At 34.7% G+C, this 20,738-nt stretch overlaps 1 protein-coding gene across 1 annotated transcript in view; it reads right to left on the bottom strand.

The window, feature by feature from the left end:
• UNC13C (unc-13 homolog C) overlaps positions 1-20,738 on the bottom strand; it is a 548,174-nt gene that overhangs the window by 312,178 nt on the left and 215,258 nt on the right. Inside the window, exons 8-9 of the mRNA XM_072808724.1 lie at positions 11,174-11,401; positions 10,083-10,224 (exon numbers count right to left, since the gene is read on the bottom strand). Coding sequence (XP_072664825.1) covers positions 10,083-10,224; positions 11,174-11,401 — 370 coding nt within the window. The remainder of the gene's footprint in view (positions 1-10,082; positions 10,225-11,173; positions 11,402-20,738) is intronic.

The following is a 20,738-nucleotide window of genomic DNA, read 5'->3' as shown; positions in this document are numbered from 1 at the left end:
TCTGTGTCCACGTAAAAATCCCTTTTCCATGGTCCAGTTTAAATGTGTTTGTTTTTTTTCTTCCCACCAAGTGGCATCCTTACAGAATAGTTCTCATTGCCCCAAAGGTTTGCTGTTTGTAATCTAACTGCTCCCTCAAAATTTGGGAGTTTTATTTGAATTTTATTTAATTCTCACTTTGAAACTAAGTAAAAGGCCTTCCGTAGCTTGGCCTATGGAACATCACAATGCCATCTCCTAGGATATGTGCTGATCTGAAATTTTATGATTTGTTTACTGGCAATCAATTCTCTTTGGGGGCCATAAGTTTAGTTAATTCAGCCCAGACCTCCTTCCATATACCCTTCCTCTCCTTGTAATAAGACAGCTTTTTTTTCTGGGATGAAGCAGTGATAAAGTAAATTTCTTCTATTCTACTGGTTCTGCTGTGTGGGGATGTATAATGGCTCAATCTCATTTACTAAGTGAAAGGCTGTATTGGTTATTATATCTCCCCATTGCCAGGCATATTCATAATGTAGACAATGATTAGTAAACATATTCTAACCCCACAAAGTGTGACTAAACTCCTTGCTCTAGACAATTGTGGAACAATCTTCCTGACAAATGACTTTCTGATGCTAATACCATCCTTGTAATCTAGCTCAGACAACTGAGGAAATACTTCCTTTCCATGTAACCCAGAAAAGGCCTATGCTAGTAATCTAGGCAATAAATCAAATCACTTGATTACATTCAGGCTGTCATTTTAAAATATTAATCTGCTACACTAGGAGATATTAGAATTTAGTTACAGTATTTAAATAAGCTATCTCCTATAGAGTTTAGTTTATGCTTAATTCGTGCTCAGTCCTAGGCTGAACAGCACACAGCATGGTCGAGAGCCATGGGCCTGGCTCTGTGTGTGCCATGCATTTGGTTAGCTGTGAATTAAACATGGGCAACATTCTTCGAAAGGGCCAATGCAATTATGTTTCTATAAACAACAATTTTACAAGTTTCTGGTGCTTATATGTTAAGAGTTTGCATGTATACTGCCACTTAATAAAAATTTTATTGAGTCAAAGTGGAGAGTAATTATTTTCCCTGCACTGCCCACTGTGAGACAGATTCACAGAGGCTAAAAGGTTTTCTGGAGGTCAAAAAACATGTCAATCCAGAAAAGTAATGGAACTTAAGTTTATAAACTAGTAGGCCAAAAAGCTTATTAGTATAATGTGAAGTCGCTCTTCAAGTCAGTACTTTCCATGGACTTTGTAAGTACAGGGATTTGCATAAAATGGGCCCTCAGGAAATGTGGGTAGAATTTAATTGATACCCACAAAGCAAGTGGAGGTGGTTGTCCAGTCAATTACATAAGTAAGGTGTTTAAACACCACTGCTGTGGCTATTCAATACCACCATAAATAAATGAGAGTATGTCTGTACTCTTATAGGTATTGCATTGACTAGCCTTTGTTATTAAAATAATTCTTTAATGCAAATTAAAAATATAATTAACAGAGGGACACCCTCTTGCCCTGTTGGGAATACAAACTAGTAAAACCATTCTGGAAAATAGTATGGAGGTTCCTCAAAAAGTTAAAAACACAATTATCCTACGATCCAGCAATAGCACTACTAGGTATTTACCAAAAGAATACAACAGTACTAACTCAAAAGGGTACATGTACCCTGATATTTAGAAGCATTATCTACAATCGCTGAATTATGGAAATAGCCCAACGGTCCATTGACTAGTGAATGGATAAAGAAGATGTATACATATACATACACATAGTAGACTGAAATATTACTCAGCCACAAAAAAGAATGAAATCTTGCCATTTACAATGACATGGATGGAGCGAGAGTATTACACTAAGCAAAATAAATCAGTCAGAGAAAAGACAGATACCATGATTTCACTCGTATGTGAGATTTAAGAAATGAAACAAATGAACAAAGGGAGAGAGCAAGAGAGGCAAACCAAGAAACAGACTCTTAACTACAGAGAACAAACTGATGGTTACTAGAGGGGAGATGGATGGGGGGGATGGGTAAAACAGGTGATAGGGATTAAGGAAGGCAATTGCTATGATGAATACTAGGCATCACATAGAAGTATTGAATCACTATGCTGTACACCTGAAACTAATACTATGCTGTATATTAACTAATTGGAATTTAAGTAAATCTTAAAAAAAAATAAAGAAATAATGCATGCCTACCAGATTCCCTCTAGGAGAGAATCAGCATGAAGGTTTTATTTCATAAGTTAGCAAAAACAAAGTACCATCAACTATATAGTCTTCTAGAAAGAATAGTATCTACATCATATAAATGTAAACTTCCTAGCTCCAAAATTTCTCATTCAAATAGACAGACTATATTGCTATTTTCTCTCTAAAACTCACTGGAAGAAATTTACTCCTTTTCCTCCTGAGGCAATGGTTTATGATAACCATTTCATTAACTATAGCATAGGAAAATAAAATCAAATGTCATAATTATGAAATGATCAAATATATAATTTACTAGGATCAAAAATAACAAGTACCTTAGATTTATTTAATACTTTATCATTTCAAAGCACTTTCATATACCTTAATTAATACACATATGATGCTTTAAAAGTTATGTGTGTTTACAACCCCTCTTAACCCATATTTCTGCCAGAGCGCAAATGGTCACACCTTTGTTCTTGGCAAACACTCTCCAGAGTGCCCCATTCTTAAAATCACACAACATCTTGGTCTTTTGAAGATGAAAATGTCAAAGGTTTTCTTTTTTTTTTTTAACTTATGTTAAGAGAGGTAAAATTAAAAGTGAAATGACTTAGCATTAATCTTTTGAGGATATCAAATTGCCATTAATGGGGTGATTATTAGGCTTTCAAAAATTTTTAAATATTTCATTTGAATTTTCATCTTATAGCTTTGCAACTGCCTGCTTTGTTCAGGTCACAGCATTTTTTCTAAGATGATATTTTAGGTGTTGGAAAAAAAATCCTTCTTTATTTTTATTTGCATCTTCTTTGTGGCTTCAGAATAGGGGATGCTTTATAGTCTCAGCTCTCCTACAACCTACCTGAGATTCAAGTGTTTTATCAGTAAAATGAAGGAGTTGAATAACGCAATCTCTCAGATCCTGTGCCAATTTCAGTTCTGTAATTCTTATTTCAGTAATACTTTCCTATTAGAGCATCTTTGTTCATTAGTCTTTTCTTGACCTCACTATTCAGATTAGAACTTTTTTTTAACATGAAAACATCACCACCATGTTTTCTGTAAAGTCCTAAATCTTACCACAAAGGATGTCATCATGTTACTAATGCTAATAATAATTCTCCCATTTTTAATGCTTACCAAGTACTATGAAATCTATATATATTATCTCAATATAACAATCGTGTGAAGTATGCATCATTATCCCAATTTTTCATATTGGAAAAACTAAAGATCAGAATTTAATTCACCAAAATGCAAACTATAGTTATACTATTAATAATATAACTTATTTTCAGAATGTCAGGATACTGTTTTACACTCCAGCTCACAGGGCAGAACTGTCAAGGTAGTGGGAGGCACGGGTGAGTTCATGTATGACATGTATGCATTTTTCAAAATCTGCACATAAATTCACCATGAACTCATTTTCTCCTGCAAAGAAAAATCCTTATAAAAGAAGATAAATTCTCAATTCTCATGCCATTTCATGGTAAAATGAAAGCATTCAAGGTAGATTCAAAATAGTATTTCTGGAACCAGTGATGTAGAATCTCAATATTAAGAATGGAATCAGAGTTCTAGAAACTGACAACAAAAAGAGTTACTGTTAAAATTTAGGCATTTGTTTTTGGTATTCTAGAGGGGATAAATAGAAAATATGTTGAGTGTAACTTAACAGTCACACATATTTTGTCAGTAAGTAAAAAATATTGTGCAAAAATTATGCAAATTATATATATATATTTTACATGAACAGCAGAGCACAATGGGTTTGAATTTGAATTTCTTTTTCCTTGAAAACAGTGTTACTTAAAAAATAGATATATTGTCATTGCCATTGTAGATAATGTCTGCTGTCAAAAGAAAAACAGAGGCATATGGTAAATTATATGAAAACTGCCCCAAAATACAGATAATCCCTATTTTAGCCATCCATTCCACTATACTCTTGTGTACTTGTCCTAATAATTATAAGGCTTTCTATCTTGTTTGGTGGGAATAAATACTATTTGTGACCTAGATGAGCCCCAGGTACTGTCATACCTAGATCTTTTGGGTGGCCCCTACCTTGTTCGTGGGTGGTTTCCTCACATACATACACTTCTCATTATTCAGCTGATTTCTCAAAGGAACCCTTTACAGGATTAAAATTTTAAAGTATTTCTGCTACTGTGTCCCTTTGGATGGATGTTTTATCTAAACACAAGTAACTGGCAACCTATGGATCAAACATCTCTAGAAGCTGGATGTTGCTTGACATACCTTGTATGGTTCTCATATTGTTTTATTTCATTTTATTACATTCAGATTTTTCAGACTTTCTAATTGTAGTCCACAGACAATAATGGACTGGAAATATCCTCCCACATGAAAAATCTCGAAGTGAGCAAAGTATATGCTTTTCAGTATACTGGAGGTCTGTCAAGGAAGGACACTGATCCCAGGGAAACAAACAAACAAACAAACAAACAAAAAACAAGGTGAGCATTATGATTACTTCAGCTAACTGCCTTGAGGTAGTTTCCGGGCCACTGTCCAAGGAAAAGGAATTCAGGTGGAGTCCACTGGACTCTGGATGGTAAGACAGAGCCAAAATCCAGGAAGACCCAGGCAGCTAAAGGCCAAAGGCATAATGTCAAAAAGAAGATAACTGAACAGAAGGAAAACTTTGACAATCTGCAGAGGGTTCCTCTTGAGCAAGCAAGCGAGTCATGGTAAGCGCACACACTGAAACGCCTCAAGACCTGGTGAAGATGCATCAAAAGGATTAGATTCAGAAGTGCTCTGTGCTCACAAAGACCAGAAATCGTGCTTGCTTCTACCTGGAAGACCTGAAAAATGTATCATTTGTGAGTCAGAAGGCAGAATAATACACAGCAGATCTTGCTTCGGTGTTGAGGAAGAATCAGTGCGAAGCTGAGCACTATTTCATTTCCACTCAACAAATCCTAAAAGCAACATCCAAAATCCAAAAACCAAACTGTTTCCATGTAATTTAACTATGTTTCAGAGCAATGATCAATAATGTTTATAGGATGCTAATAATACCCGTCAACTAATCAGGTGATATTTGCAATGTCTGGCATCCAGTATAAAATACCAGGCATGTGAAGCAGCAGGAAAATATGACACATAACGAAGAGAAAAACTTATCAGTCAAAAGTGACCCAGATATTAGAATTGGCAGTCAAGGACATCAAAACAGTTACAAGTTTTGCATGTGTCCAAAAAGCAAGGTAGAGAAAGTGTCAAGGGAATAAGAAGACAAGTCACAGATGGGGAGAATACATTTTCAAAAGGCACAGTAATAAAGGACTGTTATCCAAAACATTCAAAAGACTTGCAACTCAACAAGAAAAAAAAAACCTTCTTAAAAAAATTCTTCTTGAAAACCTCACTGAAGAAGACATACAGACGGCTATTGAGTATTTGAAAAGACGCTACACATCAAATGTCTTCAGGGAAATGCCAATTAAAACAATACACCACTACGCACCTCTTAGAATGGTCAAAATCTAGAACACAGACAATACCAAATGCTAAAGAGGATTCAGAGCAACAGGAATTCTCATTCATTGCTAGGGGGAACTCAAAGTGGTACAGCCGCTTTAAAAGACAGTTTGACAGTTTCTTACAAAGCAAAATAAACTTTTACCATACAATTCAGCAATTATGTTTCTTGGCATTTACCCAAAGAAATTGAAAATTTATGTTCACACAAAAACTTGCATATGGATGTTTATAGCAGCTTTATGCTTAATTGCCAAAACTTGGAAGCAACTAAGATGTTCTTCAGTAGGTCAATAGATAAATAAACTGTGACATATCTAGACAACAGAACATTATTCAGTACTAAAAAGAAATGAACTATCAAGCCAGATAAAAGACAAGGAAGAAACTTAATGCATATTACTAAGGAAAAAAGCCAAAATGAAAAGGTTATACACTGTATAATTCCAACGGTATGATGTTCTTCAAAAGACAAAACTACAGAGACAATAGAAAGATCAGTGGTTGTCAGAGATTCAGGGAGAAGCGGGAATGAATAGGTGTAATATATGATTTTTAAGGCAAAATACTCTGTAGGATACCATAATGATGGACATATATCATTATTTGTCCATACCCATAAAATATAAACCACCAACAGTAACCATAATTAAACATGGTCTTTGGGTGATAATGTCAGTGTAGGTTTATCAATTATAAAAACAACATACCGCTATAGTGGTGGGGGGAGATGTTAGTAATAACGGGAGGCTATGGATATGTGGGAGGTTGGAAAGTGCTGAGGAAATCACTACACCTTCCCCTCGATTTCTGTGTGAACTTAAAACTTCTCTAAGAAAATGAAGTCTTAATTTAAAAAAAATGTTAAGTAGAGACACAGAAGATACAAAGACCTAACTTGAATTTCCTGAGATGGAAACTGAAACATCTGAGATAAAAAATACATTATCTTGGATTAAAAACACATTAGACATGACAGAGGAAAAGGTAAATGGATTGAAACACATACCAATAGAAATAATCCAAAGTGAAACACAGAAAAAAAGGAAAGAGAGAGATAAATAATAAAAATAAAGGGTCCCTGGGTGGCGCAGCGGTTTGGTGCCTGCCTTTGGCCCAGGGCATGATCCTGAAGACCTGGGATCGAGTCCCACGTCGGGCTCCCAGTGCATGGAGCCTGCTTCTCCCTCTGCCTGTGTCTCTGCCTCTCTCTCTCTCTGTGTGTGACTATCATAAATAAAAATTTAAAAAAATAATAATAATAATAAAAATAAATAAACATACCATCAGTGGGTTGTGGAACAACTCAGAAGGTCTAATATATGTATTAGTGGGAGCTCCAAAAGGTAAAAGGAGAAAGAATATTTAGGGAAATAGCCAAAATGTTTCCAAATTTGAAGAAAACTGCAGACTCACAGACCCAATTGATTCAATAAATCCGACACACAAGAAGCACAAAGAAAACCTCGTCATGGTACAACATAGTCGTACTGTGCAACTGATAAAGAAAACATCGTCTTAATAGCAACTAGGAAGGAAAAAGACCTGCACAGAGTGACAGATGAGAGAAACGATGCAAGAAAAACAGGTAAACACAGATATGATGGAGAAATATCTTCAAAGTAATTAAAAATAACATTCAGAATCATACAATCATCTAAAAAATGCAGTAAAAGCACTAGACAAACTACAACATCTGTTTCTGATCAAAACTGCACATACTGGAAATAAAAGATGACGGTCTCAACTGGATAAATGGCATCTACCAAAAGCCTACAGCTCATTCCATAGTTAATCAAGAAAGGAATGTGTTCCATCTAAGACAGAATAAGGCCAAGGATGTGTGCTTCTATCACTTCTACTTGGTATCATATTAGAAATCTTAGCCAGGGCAATAGGACAATCAAAACTGTATCAGGTTTCTTTTTGTGTGAAAAATGATAGCAGATTCTAAAATTCATTTGGAAATAATTCAAAGGTTCTAAATAGACAAAATAACTGAAAAAAAAAGTTGAGAGACTAAATCTAATTTTAAGACTGATAATAATGTAAAATTGCAGTAATCCTGACTGTGTGGTATTGGCACACATATTGATAAATAGATAATTAGAGCAATCTAGAAATAGACTGATCAACATCCATATGGATAGCTCAATTTTACTAAAGGTGCAAATGCAATTTTGTAGTAAAGAAAGGATAGTGCTTTCAAAAAATGGTGCAGGAACCACTGATATCCGTATGCAAAATAATAAACTTAGGTCTATAACTTCTTCTACCATATTAAAAATTACCTCAAAAATGTAAGATGACCTGAATGTAAAATATAAAACTATAAAAACTTATATAAATACAAAACACAAAAACAATAAAAATGGGCAAAATAAACACTTAACTAAAAAAGATACATGGACAGTGCATGAAAGATTCTTGAAACCATTAATCATCAGAGAAATGCAAAATAAAACCACTACACTACACATATGTAAGAATTACACAAACTTAAAAGACAACTTACAAAGTGTTAGGAGGATAAGAAGACTGGAACTTTTATACACTGGCGTCAGAAAAATTATCTTAAAAATTAAATCTATTCATAACATGTTTACACATTTTCAAACAGCTTTATTTTTTTAATAGTTAAAAACTAGAAACAAACAAATATCCCTCAAAAGGTGAATGCATAAACAAACTTTAATATTTTATTACAATGAGGGATGCCTGAGTGGCTCAGTGTTTGAGCATCTGTCTTTGGCTCAGGATGTAATCCTGTGGTCCTGGAATCAAGTCCCACATTGGGCTCCTCACAGGGAGGCTGCTTTTCCCTCTGCCTATGTCTCTGCCTCTCTGTGTCTCTCATGAATAAATTAATAAAACCTTTAAAAATATATTTTATTACAATGAAATGCTACCTAGCAATAAAAAGAAATGATCTAATGCTAAGTCCTGTTACATGGATAGATTTCAAAATAATTACACTGAATGAATCAAACGACACAAAAGAAGAATGCATACTGCATGCTCTATTTATATTAAAATCTTCAAAATGCAAAATGAAAAGTATTCTACAGCATCATAAAGGCAATCAGTGATTGTCTCATTTTGGAGAGAGTTAAGCGCAATACAAGGTTAGGGATATGTTCATTATATTGTCAGTGGTGACGGCTTCATGGAGGTATCTGCAGGCCAAAACTTAATACTATCTATTAAGTTTTATCTATTAACTAAAATTGACTTACATTTTGTCAATTTTACTTCAATAAGCCTGATTTTAAATTTTCAAACTTCTATCTTCTCCTGAGAAACTGGGAGCTCTAGCTGCATTGCATCTGCATAATTATGTGGCCATGGAAGCTTTATTTTTCCAAGAGTCACTTGCTCTAAGCTTGCCATAGTCCTGTCCTTTTCTGTTACCCTTAACCTTCTTGATTCATTTATTTGACTGCTTTAGAAATTTGAATTTATGACCATCAATTGATTTCTTGACTTCTGTTAACAAACAAACAAACAAAAATGTTAAAATAGTATCTTCCATCAGCGTAAAGGCAGGAACTAGCCAAACTCATTCTATGGTATCCCATTATTTGGTCCCAACTGATTTCCCAGACCTATTTCTGAATACTCCTTTCATCAGCCCATATATACAAAGCTCTATATTTCTTACTCACTGTTGCCTACATTCCCAAACAAGCCTTATGTGTTGGGTTTGCTCTCTTGGGCATGTTAACAAGATCCTTGTTTACACCATTGGTATAGAAAGGAGGGAAGAAAAAGAAAGCACTCAGGGTTAGGAATTTTCATTTCTATCAAATGCTAATTGGAAGGCTTCTTAGGTCTCTAGGAAGAAAAGAACCTATGCCAGAAAAATAATTTCTTGCTGTTCGGTACAAAATATAAGAGGTTTAAAAAGAAATAAATTCTCAAGAAATGAGAGGTTGTAAAAGTTATCATCAACCATTTCATCACGGTTTGGGTGTGATGGGCCAGGTGATGCCCAAAATCTTTCTACTGTCTTTAGTCCTAAATCTTCAGATGTTAAGATATTACTGAATCAAGCCAGTAAATTCCAAGTTATGTTGGGTCAACTGAAATTACAGATAGTATTTTTAATCTTTTTCCTCCTGTAAAGTCACCCCAACCATGCCACCTTTTGTTTGAAACATTCTTTTTATTCACTTGCTTCCAAAGATAAAGAATAGTAAATATGAATATTAAGTGTCTTTATAACATTAATTTCACTTTTCATAATTTCTGCTTAGATAGTATTAAATAGGAGATAATTATTGCTTCTATATTTTGCATGCCTGTCTTAAATTTATTCCCACATATATCAATACTTGTTATAGTTTCACATTATATACTTACAAATAAAACTTCTCATCCCATACTGGGTTCAAGTTTCCAAAAATGGTTTTAGTTCTTCTTTTGTTCTTTCCTACTTGAACAGTAACATATGGGTCACTTGACCCTGTTTTGTCTTTTGCTTGTAAACCTTGTGCTGAAACCACTGAAGTAAATGAAAATAGACATTTTTAATATAAATATTTCCTCAAACAAAAAAAGCAATAATGAAAGACAGATTTTCTAATACTTTTCACCCATGGTTTGCTTTTATTGTCATGAATATTAGGACTTAAAAATATTTAATGAAAGAATGAAAACACTGAATATTAAAACATTCCTTGAATATTTGCTTTCACCTATAATAAGTAGTAGCTATATACATACACTTCTATACACATACTAGCTACGTACTTATATACGTATTACTGTTTACATTATAGAGAAATAAAGATGCACATACAATATGCAAAAAAGTTATCCAACACAATCAGAGGTCTATGATTTAAAATTTCTATTGATGAGTTTGCTGTTACTGTTCATCAACTCAACCTAGTTAAAAAAAATGCATCTTTATTTTTTCTTGTAAGTACCATATGAGTAAGTTAAGAGGCTTGGTAAACATTAACACACATATGTGCACTTGCTGTTGTAATAAGCAATTCCAGAGGTACATATTATTAGACATCACTAAGCTCAAATTGTCCTGACTCAAGAATCAAATGTCTGGGGAATATTGATCAAGGATTAAGTAAAATGATGTGTTTTCTCATTAAGAAAAACTGACTAAAGAGATTTGTGACTACTCTTGTAATTTATCAGTGGCAGGCAGCTCAAAACTAATCTCCCGTAAACTTCAGGGTATTGATGAGTATATTGTAAAAGAGAACTTCTTCCTCTAGAAGAGCTTTCAATTAGAACAACAAACAGACTGAAATTACTTCAATTATCTAGTATATATTTTAGAAATTTGAAGTACCAACTATACTTCTTGTCAATATTGACCAGATTTAAGAATTGTACTTATTTTACCTATAATCATTATTATTAGCAGTGATTTCTAAGACATAAAAATCTCAATGTGGAATCAAAATTTTAAAGGCAACTATTTTTACCTGTAATGGTTATTTTGGCTGACCACTTAGATGTCCCATCTAGTACACTCTGCTTGGCCGCTTTTGTGTACTGCACAAAATCTTCTTTAGAAATCTGAAACATTTCCTGAATTACTTCAAATACCTCTGGCCTGTTTTTCTCCCTAATCTTCATTCTTTCTTTCATAGCTGTAATAATGGTCTGAGTCTTGTCTTCGGCACCATGCTTAGAACTCTTTTCTGCTGCTCCTATAATGGAAAAATCAATGGTGACATCAATGCATATAAAGTTAGTTTTTGACAGCTCAAGAAAGGGAGAAAAAGAAGGAATAGGAGAATGAATAAATGCTTTCATTCTGAGGAGTCAGGGTACCTTGTTCATGGAACATAAATGTTGCTGGACAAAATATCTAGGCTGAGATTCCGAACCAGCCTTTGTGTTAATGGCAAGTAAATGGACTTCCATGATTCCCAGTTTTTTCAGTTGTATTATTTGGTTAAATCAAGTATTGTGCAAATATGTGGCTTGAATTTCCAAAAACAAAACGAATGCACTCAAATATGGTATATACCACATGCAAAACAAAATTAAAAAATAGGATATATATGGCAAATGTCCCCCCCAAAACAGTATTTCGAATACCGGTGTTCAAAGTGCTTAATTATTTTTAATGATGGAATTTATCATTTAAGTGCTTAAATTCTTCTTGTGAAATAAATACCAACACTTTCTGTTATACATTTACTTAGAATTTAAGTGATTCTGCTATTTAAAAAAAGGATTTGGAAACCACTGTGCTAGATGACCGCTAATCTAAACACGTGACCTGAACTCTCATTTTGTGATATGGCCATAGTTTTCAATAGGCTAAGTTCTTTCTACTCAAAATCCTTTTTGATTTCCAGGATTTTTAAATTAAATTAATTTTTTTTATGACTGGTCTCAACTTTCTGGGTATTTTTGTTCATAATGCAAATCCTTTTGGCAGTGAGAGATTACTAAAAGTCCATTCCTGGATCCCTCACCTTCTGTAACTACCAGCCAGATATTTTCAGTGCTCTGTGTGGCTTCAGGGCTATGCAATGTTTATACAACAAGCTGACATTGAACCATGATTCCAACTCTCATGGCTTCTTAGTTAGTTTGAAATGAGAAAGCAAAACCCCATGTACCAGTGCTGCAAGAACTGACACTGCTGATACGAAATAGGTTTTGGTGCCGAACAAATGAGATGTAGTTTCAGAATAAAAAACAAAACTCATGTTCATGGCTAGTAACAGTTCCAATTTTTATCCACATGACTGTAAATATTCCAACTTAGGATTTTTTGAAATATATTTCTAAATAGGCATTCTAATATCTGGTAGAATGTTCAGATATTAAAAAGATAATTTATCTGCATGATTTCTACCACAAAGGAAAGCCTCAGTAACGTTCTCTGAATCTAAGTCTTTGAATGTTAAGTGCAATTTAAGCAAAGAAGCTAAGAAAAAGAGCAAAAGGTCAGCTGTTAGCTTTCTTTATAATAAATTCATATTCAATTCAACAGTAGTACTTTAGTGAAAATCTTGATTTATTTGAAAGTATAGCATTTGTTTCCTAAGTGGAAAAAAATTCATTCATAATAACCAAGGTGCAATTAGAGGAAGTTAAAGGGATGAGTATACTAATGGTAAAAAGAGCAGATTCCCTGTCTTTATCTTAACAAAAACAAAACAGAACAAAGCTTTGAGGCCTTAAGTCACATTTAAGAGAATACTAAAAATGAATGCATTACATTTGAGTTAATTTGAAAGGATATTCTAAATGCCCTAGTCATCTGTTAAAACAGACCGTAGAACAGCTACACATTTGTAAATTGCATATCCTTAAACAATTAAGCATGTCTGTAATTTATCAACAATGGTTTAACTGCACAGTGCATAATTTTTATACAGTAAAACTAGCTTAGGCTACATTGAATAGTTCCAGCTACCAAAGAGTTTTACTTCAAGTACTGAAATGTTCATTAAAAAGAAAGAACAAACAGTGGTAACTTGAAAAATTTGATTCAAAATTCAAAGTGCCCCCAAAAGTCTGGTATTTGACAGCCATCCTAAGAATGAACATTCAGTCAGTGAGAAGTGCCATAAAATGCAACTCTCTCCCAAATTTCTAAGTAAATATTACTGTTTTGCTATTAATGCTCCCAAAAGCTAGAGAAGAAAGTGTTAAAGTCCTTGAAAATTACATGTATTTTGGATTATTTTTCTAGATTCAGGAGGAGCCAGATGACCACCACCCACATAAAAATGTTCTTTCAAGCAATCACACCAAATTCAAAGGTGTGATTTAAATATCAAGAAATTTTTAATCTAAATTTGGTGTTAAGAATTTTTTTTTTTTAACTAAAGGAATCCAATCTCTGTACTTAACAACCGCCTCTTGAATTTTTTAAAAGAATCAATTAGGAATGCTTGACAATCAGCTGTGAAATCCTTCACCAATGCTCTTGATGTTGGAGTAGAAAACTAATTTGTGAACAACAGACAACCCATCAACTGTGAAACCACTATTCTGGGGAGAGCAAGTTAACAGAGGTTTATGTTTAAATCTTTTATCTGTTATTTCTAGGAAAAGATATGAGGCATTTAAAAAATTCTACTTTTACATGTTTTGATCTGAGGGAAATTATTTAACTTAATTCCATGTAGGAGATACAGAGACACCAATCTACGAGCACTTTCCACTGCCTATTGTTTATTGAACCCACATATCTCATCTGATTTTTCTGATGAAAACATTTTTGAGGTAGCTGCAATTTGCCATGAATTTCCAACTCTTTGGGTTTATTATTTTCCTTCAAGCTTGGCCTGTTTATCTCAAAGTCAACAGAGATAAACTTAAATTTGCATTTATATGACTCTTCCTTCAAAGTGTATGACAGAAGGTCTAGTAGTTTCACTGAAATACAGTGAGTAATATGTCAACCAGGGATCAACAGTAAATGAGATCAAAAGAGATAATGTACAATGAAAGCACTTTGTAAAATGTAATACATTATCCAAATGGAATGCATCATTGTTACTTTTAAAAATACTTAATTGACAGATCAAATGATACAATTGTGCAAAACAAAATTCTTCTTTGCAAGAGGTACAAGAGAATTCATCCTTAAGCAGAGGCAAACTTATCCAACATGGTTCCCTTCTACATAATTTAATGGGATAGCCACTTAATCAGAACCCTCACTTTCTCTATAATTACCCAAAACACATATATTTCATGTGAAATTCCCAATTTTACCACCTTTCATGGCAATTTACAATTTTAGTGTTTCTTTCAGATTATTATCTGTGCACATCTAACAGCTGCAACAGTCTCTCTTGGTCCCAATCGCTCCTCTTTCCAATTTTTTCTCAAGAGCTATTCCAAAACATTTCTACTTTCTTCAAGTCACTTACTTCACCCCATTAAACCTCCATTCTGAGCATAATATCTTATCTCTTCCTTAACAGGAATAGACGCTTCCCTAACTCAGTGGTCATATTTTCTCCCTTCCCCTACTAAAACAAAGAAACAGCAACAACAACAAAATCAAACCTGACCTGTAATATTAGCAGATTTCTATGGTGTAAATACCTCTAACATGGCTGATTCTAAGTAACTGCCTTGCAAAATTCTTAAACATTTATCCATCACCTCTGGCCTGGCTGCCTGTACGTCCATTGCTAGCCTGGAAGGCCAACCTTAATCAAATGTGTGTTCCAAGTGTCAAGCATGCTGTTTAGAAAACAGAATGCATTCAACAAATAGAGAAGATAAAATATTTCTTGGGAAAAACCTAAAATAAAATGATTGCCATATTTGAGTGTTTAGTTTGGCTCTGGATTCAATTTTATGTGTTAGGAACTTTGTGAAAGCTCTCACCCTAAGGCCATGATGCTGGAATAAAACAAAACTAAATTCAATGTAAAATGATATGCATGTTGTGGAATCTTATGAAAAGACAAAATATTCTGGGAACTTGGCTTCAGGTTTGGAATTTTCAGAAAACAAAGGCTGGGTCCATCATTAGAAAGCAGAAACTAGTTGGCCTATATAATACTTCATGCACTTATAGTCAGCACAAAAAAAAGGGCATAAGTCCAAATATAAATGGAATAAATACATCAAGAAAATAACTCTTAAGTAAGGCAAAGGAACATAGTGGCTCATGATGCTTTGCTTATATGACAAGGAGACAGTCCTTTGTGAATCCTAACTTGCCACTTACTAACCATCTGAAATTAGGCTACTTGGTCTCTGTAAACCTTAATTCTCTCGTCTGAAAAACAAAAGGAAATAATAGTATCTTTCTTAACAGAGTCATTGTAAGAATTAAATAAGTTTCGTATAAAAGTTTCAATACTAGTAATTGAGCAAGTATAAGGTCCAGAGGTCACAAGGTGAAGATACAAGCATGTATTAAAGAATTTTATACTAACATGGAATTTGGGATTTTAGCTTTATGATTACTTGACTTATAAAGCAACTCCTTAAAAGCTCTCCCCATGGAACAGTGCTGCATTCAATGTCTGCCTTGCGCTTAATGCTCTGTATGTACTTGCTAGATGGGAGCCAATGAAACACTTGAAGATTTAAGAAAATAAAGCTCAAAGAAATTGGAAGAGGGATCCCTGGGTGGCGCAGCGGTTTGGCGCCTGCCTTTGGCCCAGGGCGCGATCCTGGAGACCCAGGATCGAATCCCACGTTGGGCTCCCGGTGCATGGAGCCTGCTTCTCCCTCTGCCTGTGTCTCTGCTCTCTCTCTCTCTCTCTGTGACTATCATAAATAAATAAAAATTAAAAAAAAAAGAAATTGGAAGAAACTATTATATTTTTTGCTTCATATCCATAAATTTTTGTCTGCATTTGAGGCTGGTGAACCCAGAGGAGGTAAATGGTTAATATGCATGGAAAACATGCAGGTCTGATACTGTGGCATGTATCTCACTAGGAGTCTCTAGTCTAAGAGACTTTATTGCTTTTTCACCTTTCCCTGTAAAAACTTATTGGTCAGCCTGCTCTTGGTGCCTCTGTCTTTCTCATGAAATCTTATAGATGGGCATGGAGCTGGTATTTTCTACAATTTTTCCTTCAGTTGTTTTACAGCCAAGACAATCCTCTTCTTTTAACATGCCTCCAATCTCTCCAAGGAGCAGATGGACAACTCCTCCAGTCTTCAAACCACTTGTCTCCTTTCCTTTATACAAGCAAAGCTACATACTCTACACAATTTGGGGAATACAACAAAGAATTGACTATTAATAGAAGGATAACTGGAGGATCACAGACCTAGCATAGCATCATCTCCTATTCTCATAGGTTACTCCTCACAGACTGGGAGAATGTGGGCAGAGAGCCCCCCCGCACCTCCCCCCCTCCCCCCGCCTTTCAAGGAACCGCCACTTTCTATGGAGTAGTTTTACTTCTGTTGAGCATGGGTCCAAAAACAAAAATCAGCCTTTCTTCCCCACCTCGCTTACCTCTACCATATCCAATCACACCATTATTGATAAATACAAACTTTGAGAACAAGTTCAGAAATATTTGCATATTAAAAGAAGACAAAGTCAGGAATGCACTCTCAAAATTGTATGTCAAAGCTATTACATCAAATGAGCATTATTTAGATATTAACTTCCTTGAGATTTCCCAATTATTTAAGAGTCAAAAGTTATGTAGCTTAGGGGAAAAACTAATTTCAACAAAGGAAAACACAGTGCTCAACTCCAAAAGCATCTTTACTATGTAAGGAAAAAAAAATAAGGGAGAGATGGAAAGAGGAAAGATATTTTTTGTTCTTACCACTTTTCACAAGTTTTTTTTTCATGTCTTTAAAAAAATGAGAAAAAAGAAAACAGAATTTTAAACAAGTTTTCTTTCTATTTCTCTTTCTAAAGTAGCCTCTGAATGGAAGTTGGCTGAACAACTAGTTCATAGTGTTATCAGAAGCTAGCCTGGCATTCATAGCTAGGCTATGCTGTTCTCCTCTTGAACATGAATAAACTTGAAAACAAGGTCACTATACAAACCAGAAAATACAAAATGAATTAGTGACTACTGTTACTTTGCTAAGTACAGATATTACTCTCACTCTTATATGTCCTCCTGGTAGATAAGATTTTTTTAACCTACACAAATTGTCCTCACTTCCAAACAACTATAGGTTGCTGAAGGGTATGTGGGTGAGGGGATGGGGTAACTGGGTGATGGACATTAAGGAGGACACGTGGCGTAATGAGCCATGTGTTATTTACAACTGATAAATCACTGACCTCTACCTCTGAAACTAATAATACATTTTATATTAATTAATTGAATTCAAATAAAATAAAACTATGAATGTGTTTTTGGTGGCTTTAACTGAGGGGCATTAATAATTATCATTAACTTTTCATGTATGTAGAAACGATGCTCAGGTTTTGAAAAATTCCAGTAGCAGCAGTATTAGAAACCAGATCTTTCTCAAGTAACTGAGGACTATGAAATCTAGATATATATCTATATATATCCATTGCTTATTTATGTTGAATATCTGTATCGCATCATGTAAGGCATACTCACCATTTTCGTTCCCCTATAGCAGCCTATCTCAAACCTGAAGATGCTCTGTTATTAGTTTATTCCTTGAGGTTAAGAAAATGATCATTGCATTACAGTAATTATTAATTCCACTTTTACCCAAATTAATTTATTAGATGACTTTCTCTTTAGTGTTGTTGAAAAGCCAATGCAGGGGATCTCTGGGTGGCGCAGCAGTTTAGCGCCTGCCTTTGGCCCAGGGTGCGATCCTGGAGACCCGGGATCGAGTCCCATGTCAGGCTCCCAGTGCATGGAGCCTGCTTCTCCCTCTGCCTGTGTCTCTGCCTCTCTCTCTCTCTGTGACTATCATAAAAAAAAAAAAAAAAGAAAAAAAGAAAAAAAGAAAAGTCAATGCAGTAGGTAAGTTGTAATAGGGATATACTCCAAACTTGATGGGTTGACCACAGAGGACAGGCTTTGAGTTATCATAATGTGGGGCCAACATCTGGGCAGCATAGTTTGCCTAAAAGTCAGGGGTACTCATGGGAGGGTGGAAAAGCACAGTAAAATTAATCAACTTTCCATGTTTTCCCTTATAAACTTTGCATGTTTCTTTATAAATTAGGACAGAACACTAGACTGGGAGTTCAGAGACCTCAGTTCTAACCCTATCTATATTATCCACTTGATTCTTTTTGACAAGAAACTAGATTATGTGAACTCAGTAAAATCAGTAGATTGGGTTCCCCAATTCCTTGATCTCAAAGGCTCCCCTAAAAGTCTGTGATTCCACAAAAAATGATCTTTAAACTATAACATGCTATTTCTAACTGCAATTCTCATGCCCTCGTTTGTTGCATAAGCAATAATTATTAAGCAACTAACTATGCTACAACGTGTGCTAAATTCTGGAGAAATGAAGAGGACAACCTCCATCCTAGAGCAGTGGATATACAGAATCCTACTTCTAAGCTTCTTGAGTACTTATTATAGAAGTATTATCTCGTGTAATCATCGTTAAAAGAGTAGAATGTTCAAAGAGTCCAAGATATGTGTTCACATCTGTTCATCTCAGTTTTAGAAAATATGTCTGAGTCCAGGGAATACTGGTTACTTTTTCTTGAGCTCTGAAAGCTCCTACCCACAGTAGCTAATTAATATACACAAATAACTGACCATCTTAAGATATCACAGTTGCAAAATGTGGTAACAGAAATACAAAAGTAAGAGAATCAGTATGTAGTTTGTAGATAGGAATACTCTAGCCAAATTTTGTTAATGCTGTGAATTTGTAATGGCTAATAGAATACATGTCAGTAGGAAACACACAGATCAAGAGAAGAGCTCACAAGATGCTACTTTTCTGAACTTTTGGCAAATACTTTCTATCCTTAAGGAGGTAATTAAAATTTCCAGTTAAGAATTAAAAGTAGGCAGAATGCGTATTCAGTGGAATTCTGGGATTTTTTTCCTTGGAAATGTGTAAGGAAGTATAAGCCAATAGATTAGGTACCATGATTATTTGTATATTTTTCCAATTTTTAAAGTTGTCTCTTTTCTACTTCAAAAAGATAATCAAGAAAAATACTTTACATGTGATCTCTCTTCTACTTATGTCTCAGTCTGCACACAACTTCAACCCAGGCAACATACATATTTTTTTGTTATCAGTTTAAAACTATCACTGTAATTGTCATGGCAAATTCCTTACAGGTTATATATTAACTTCACTTAGGGTCACCAGCTGCTCCTCCAGTAGCAATAGTTCAATTCTTTCACCACCAAATGTTGTTTCCAAAACAAAAATGAAATGCCTTTTTGAAACAGCAGGCCACTCATGAGTTATTAAAGAAACAACAGGTGGACTCTGGCCACTGACACTGGCTTGAAACTGAGAGAGGAAGAATAAATCAGGTCTTTTTTCTCAAGGATTGATCTGCTTCTCTTTGGTCTCTGTTTCTATCTGCCATACCACATGGCTTGCAGCTTTGGGCCAAGAAGGCAGCAAAGCATAGGAACCAGCACCAAGTAAAATTGCCTCGCCAGGACCTGAGGTGCAGTAGTTCGGGGGAACTTATTTGACATTTCTAGGAATCTCTGCACCTGTGAGGGATTACTGGATTCATGAGCAGGGTTTTCAATTACCTGATCTAATCCCACTTGACTACTAGTGTATATAGATCACAGTCCCAAGATTTGACAGGAGCGATATGCCAAACTCAAACTGACTTTAAGTAACTTTACCTACTCTCTTTGGCATGGATCAAGGGTCAGACCACATGTAAAGTATATATATTTTTTGTTTTTATTCTGAGTGTATGTGTTTATATGATGACAGACAGCAAGGTCTTCAGAAAAAGATTAGTAAAATAATAAGGGTTCTAAAAACCTGAAGACTATTATTTGAAAAAGACAAGTATTAGTAAAACCTAATACACAAAGGAAGTCCATTTATTAATATTTTCCCCAGGATAGAAGTTCAAAGAATAGAAGTTACCAGGAGGCAGGGCTTGGTTCAAATTGTAATTTACACACTGTCATTTTCTAATGATGAATTGTTGCATTCATTTTCCTAGAGGTGTTCAAACAAAGAGTGACAATTTTGAGAAAAAAAATCATAGAACCTCCTCATTTTTACAGGAGGCTGGCTGAATTAGCTATACCTTCCAATTCTGATTTCCTATTTTTATGCTCTCCTTTTCTTCTAATATAGGCATATGTGGAAGTATTTTATACAAGGTGTGTCACCATTGCAAACTTCTTGCTGAAGTCAATGGGAAGAGAAATTTCTTAAGGAAATGTCATTGATTCTGTAGGGACAATTTCAAATTTTATTGATAGTTATTGTGGAAAGTGAAGTTAAATTCATACACTTGCAAAGCCTCTTTCTGTTCAACACAAGTGTGGATTTTAGGAAAACAATAAGGAGGTATTACTAAAGAATATATTCCCTTCCTGGGGCATTCATACCCATCCTCATTTTTCTCAACAATTTTTGATTCTTTCAGTTTACATGTGGATTTTAATGAAAAACCTCAAA

Source organism: Canis lupus, chromosome 32, assembly GCF_048164855.1.
Source record: "Canis lupus baileyi chromosome 32, mCanLup2.hap1, whole genome shotgun sequence".
Taxonomy (NCBI): domain Eukaryota; kingdom Metazoa; phylum Chordata; class Mammalia; order Carnivora; family Canidae; genus Canis; species Canis lupus.
The sequence above is the reverse complement of the archived record's forward strand: the minus strand, read 5'-3'. Positions and strand labels throughout refer to the sequence as shown.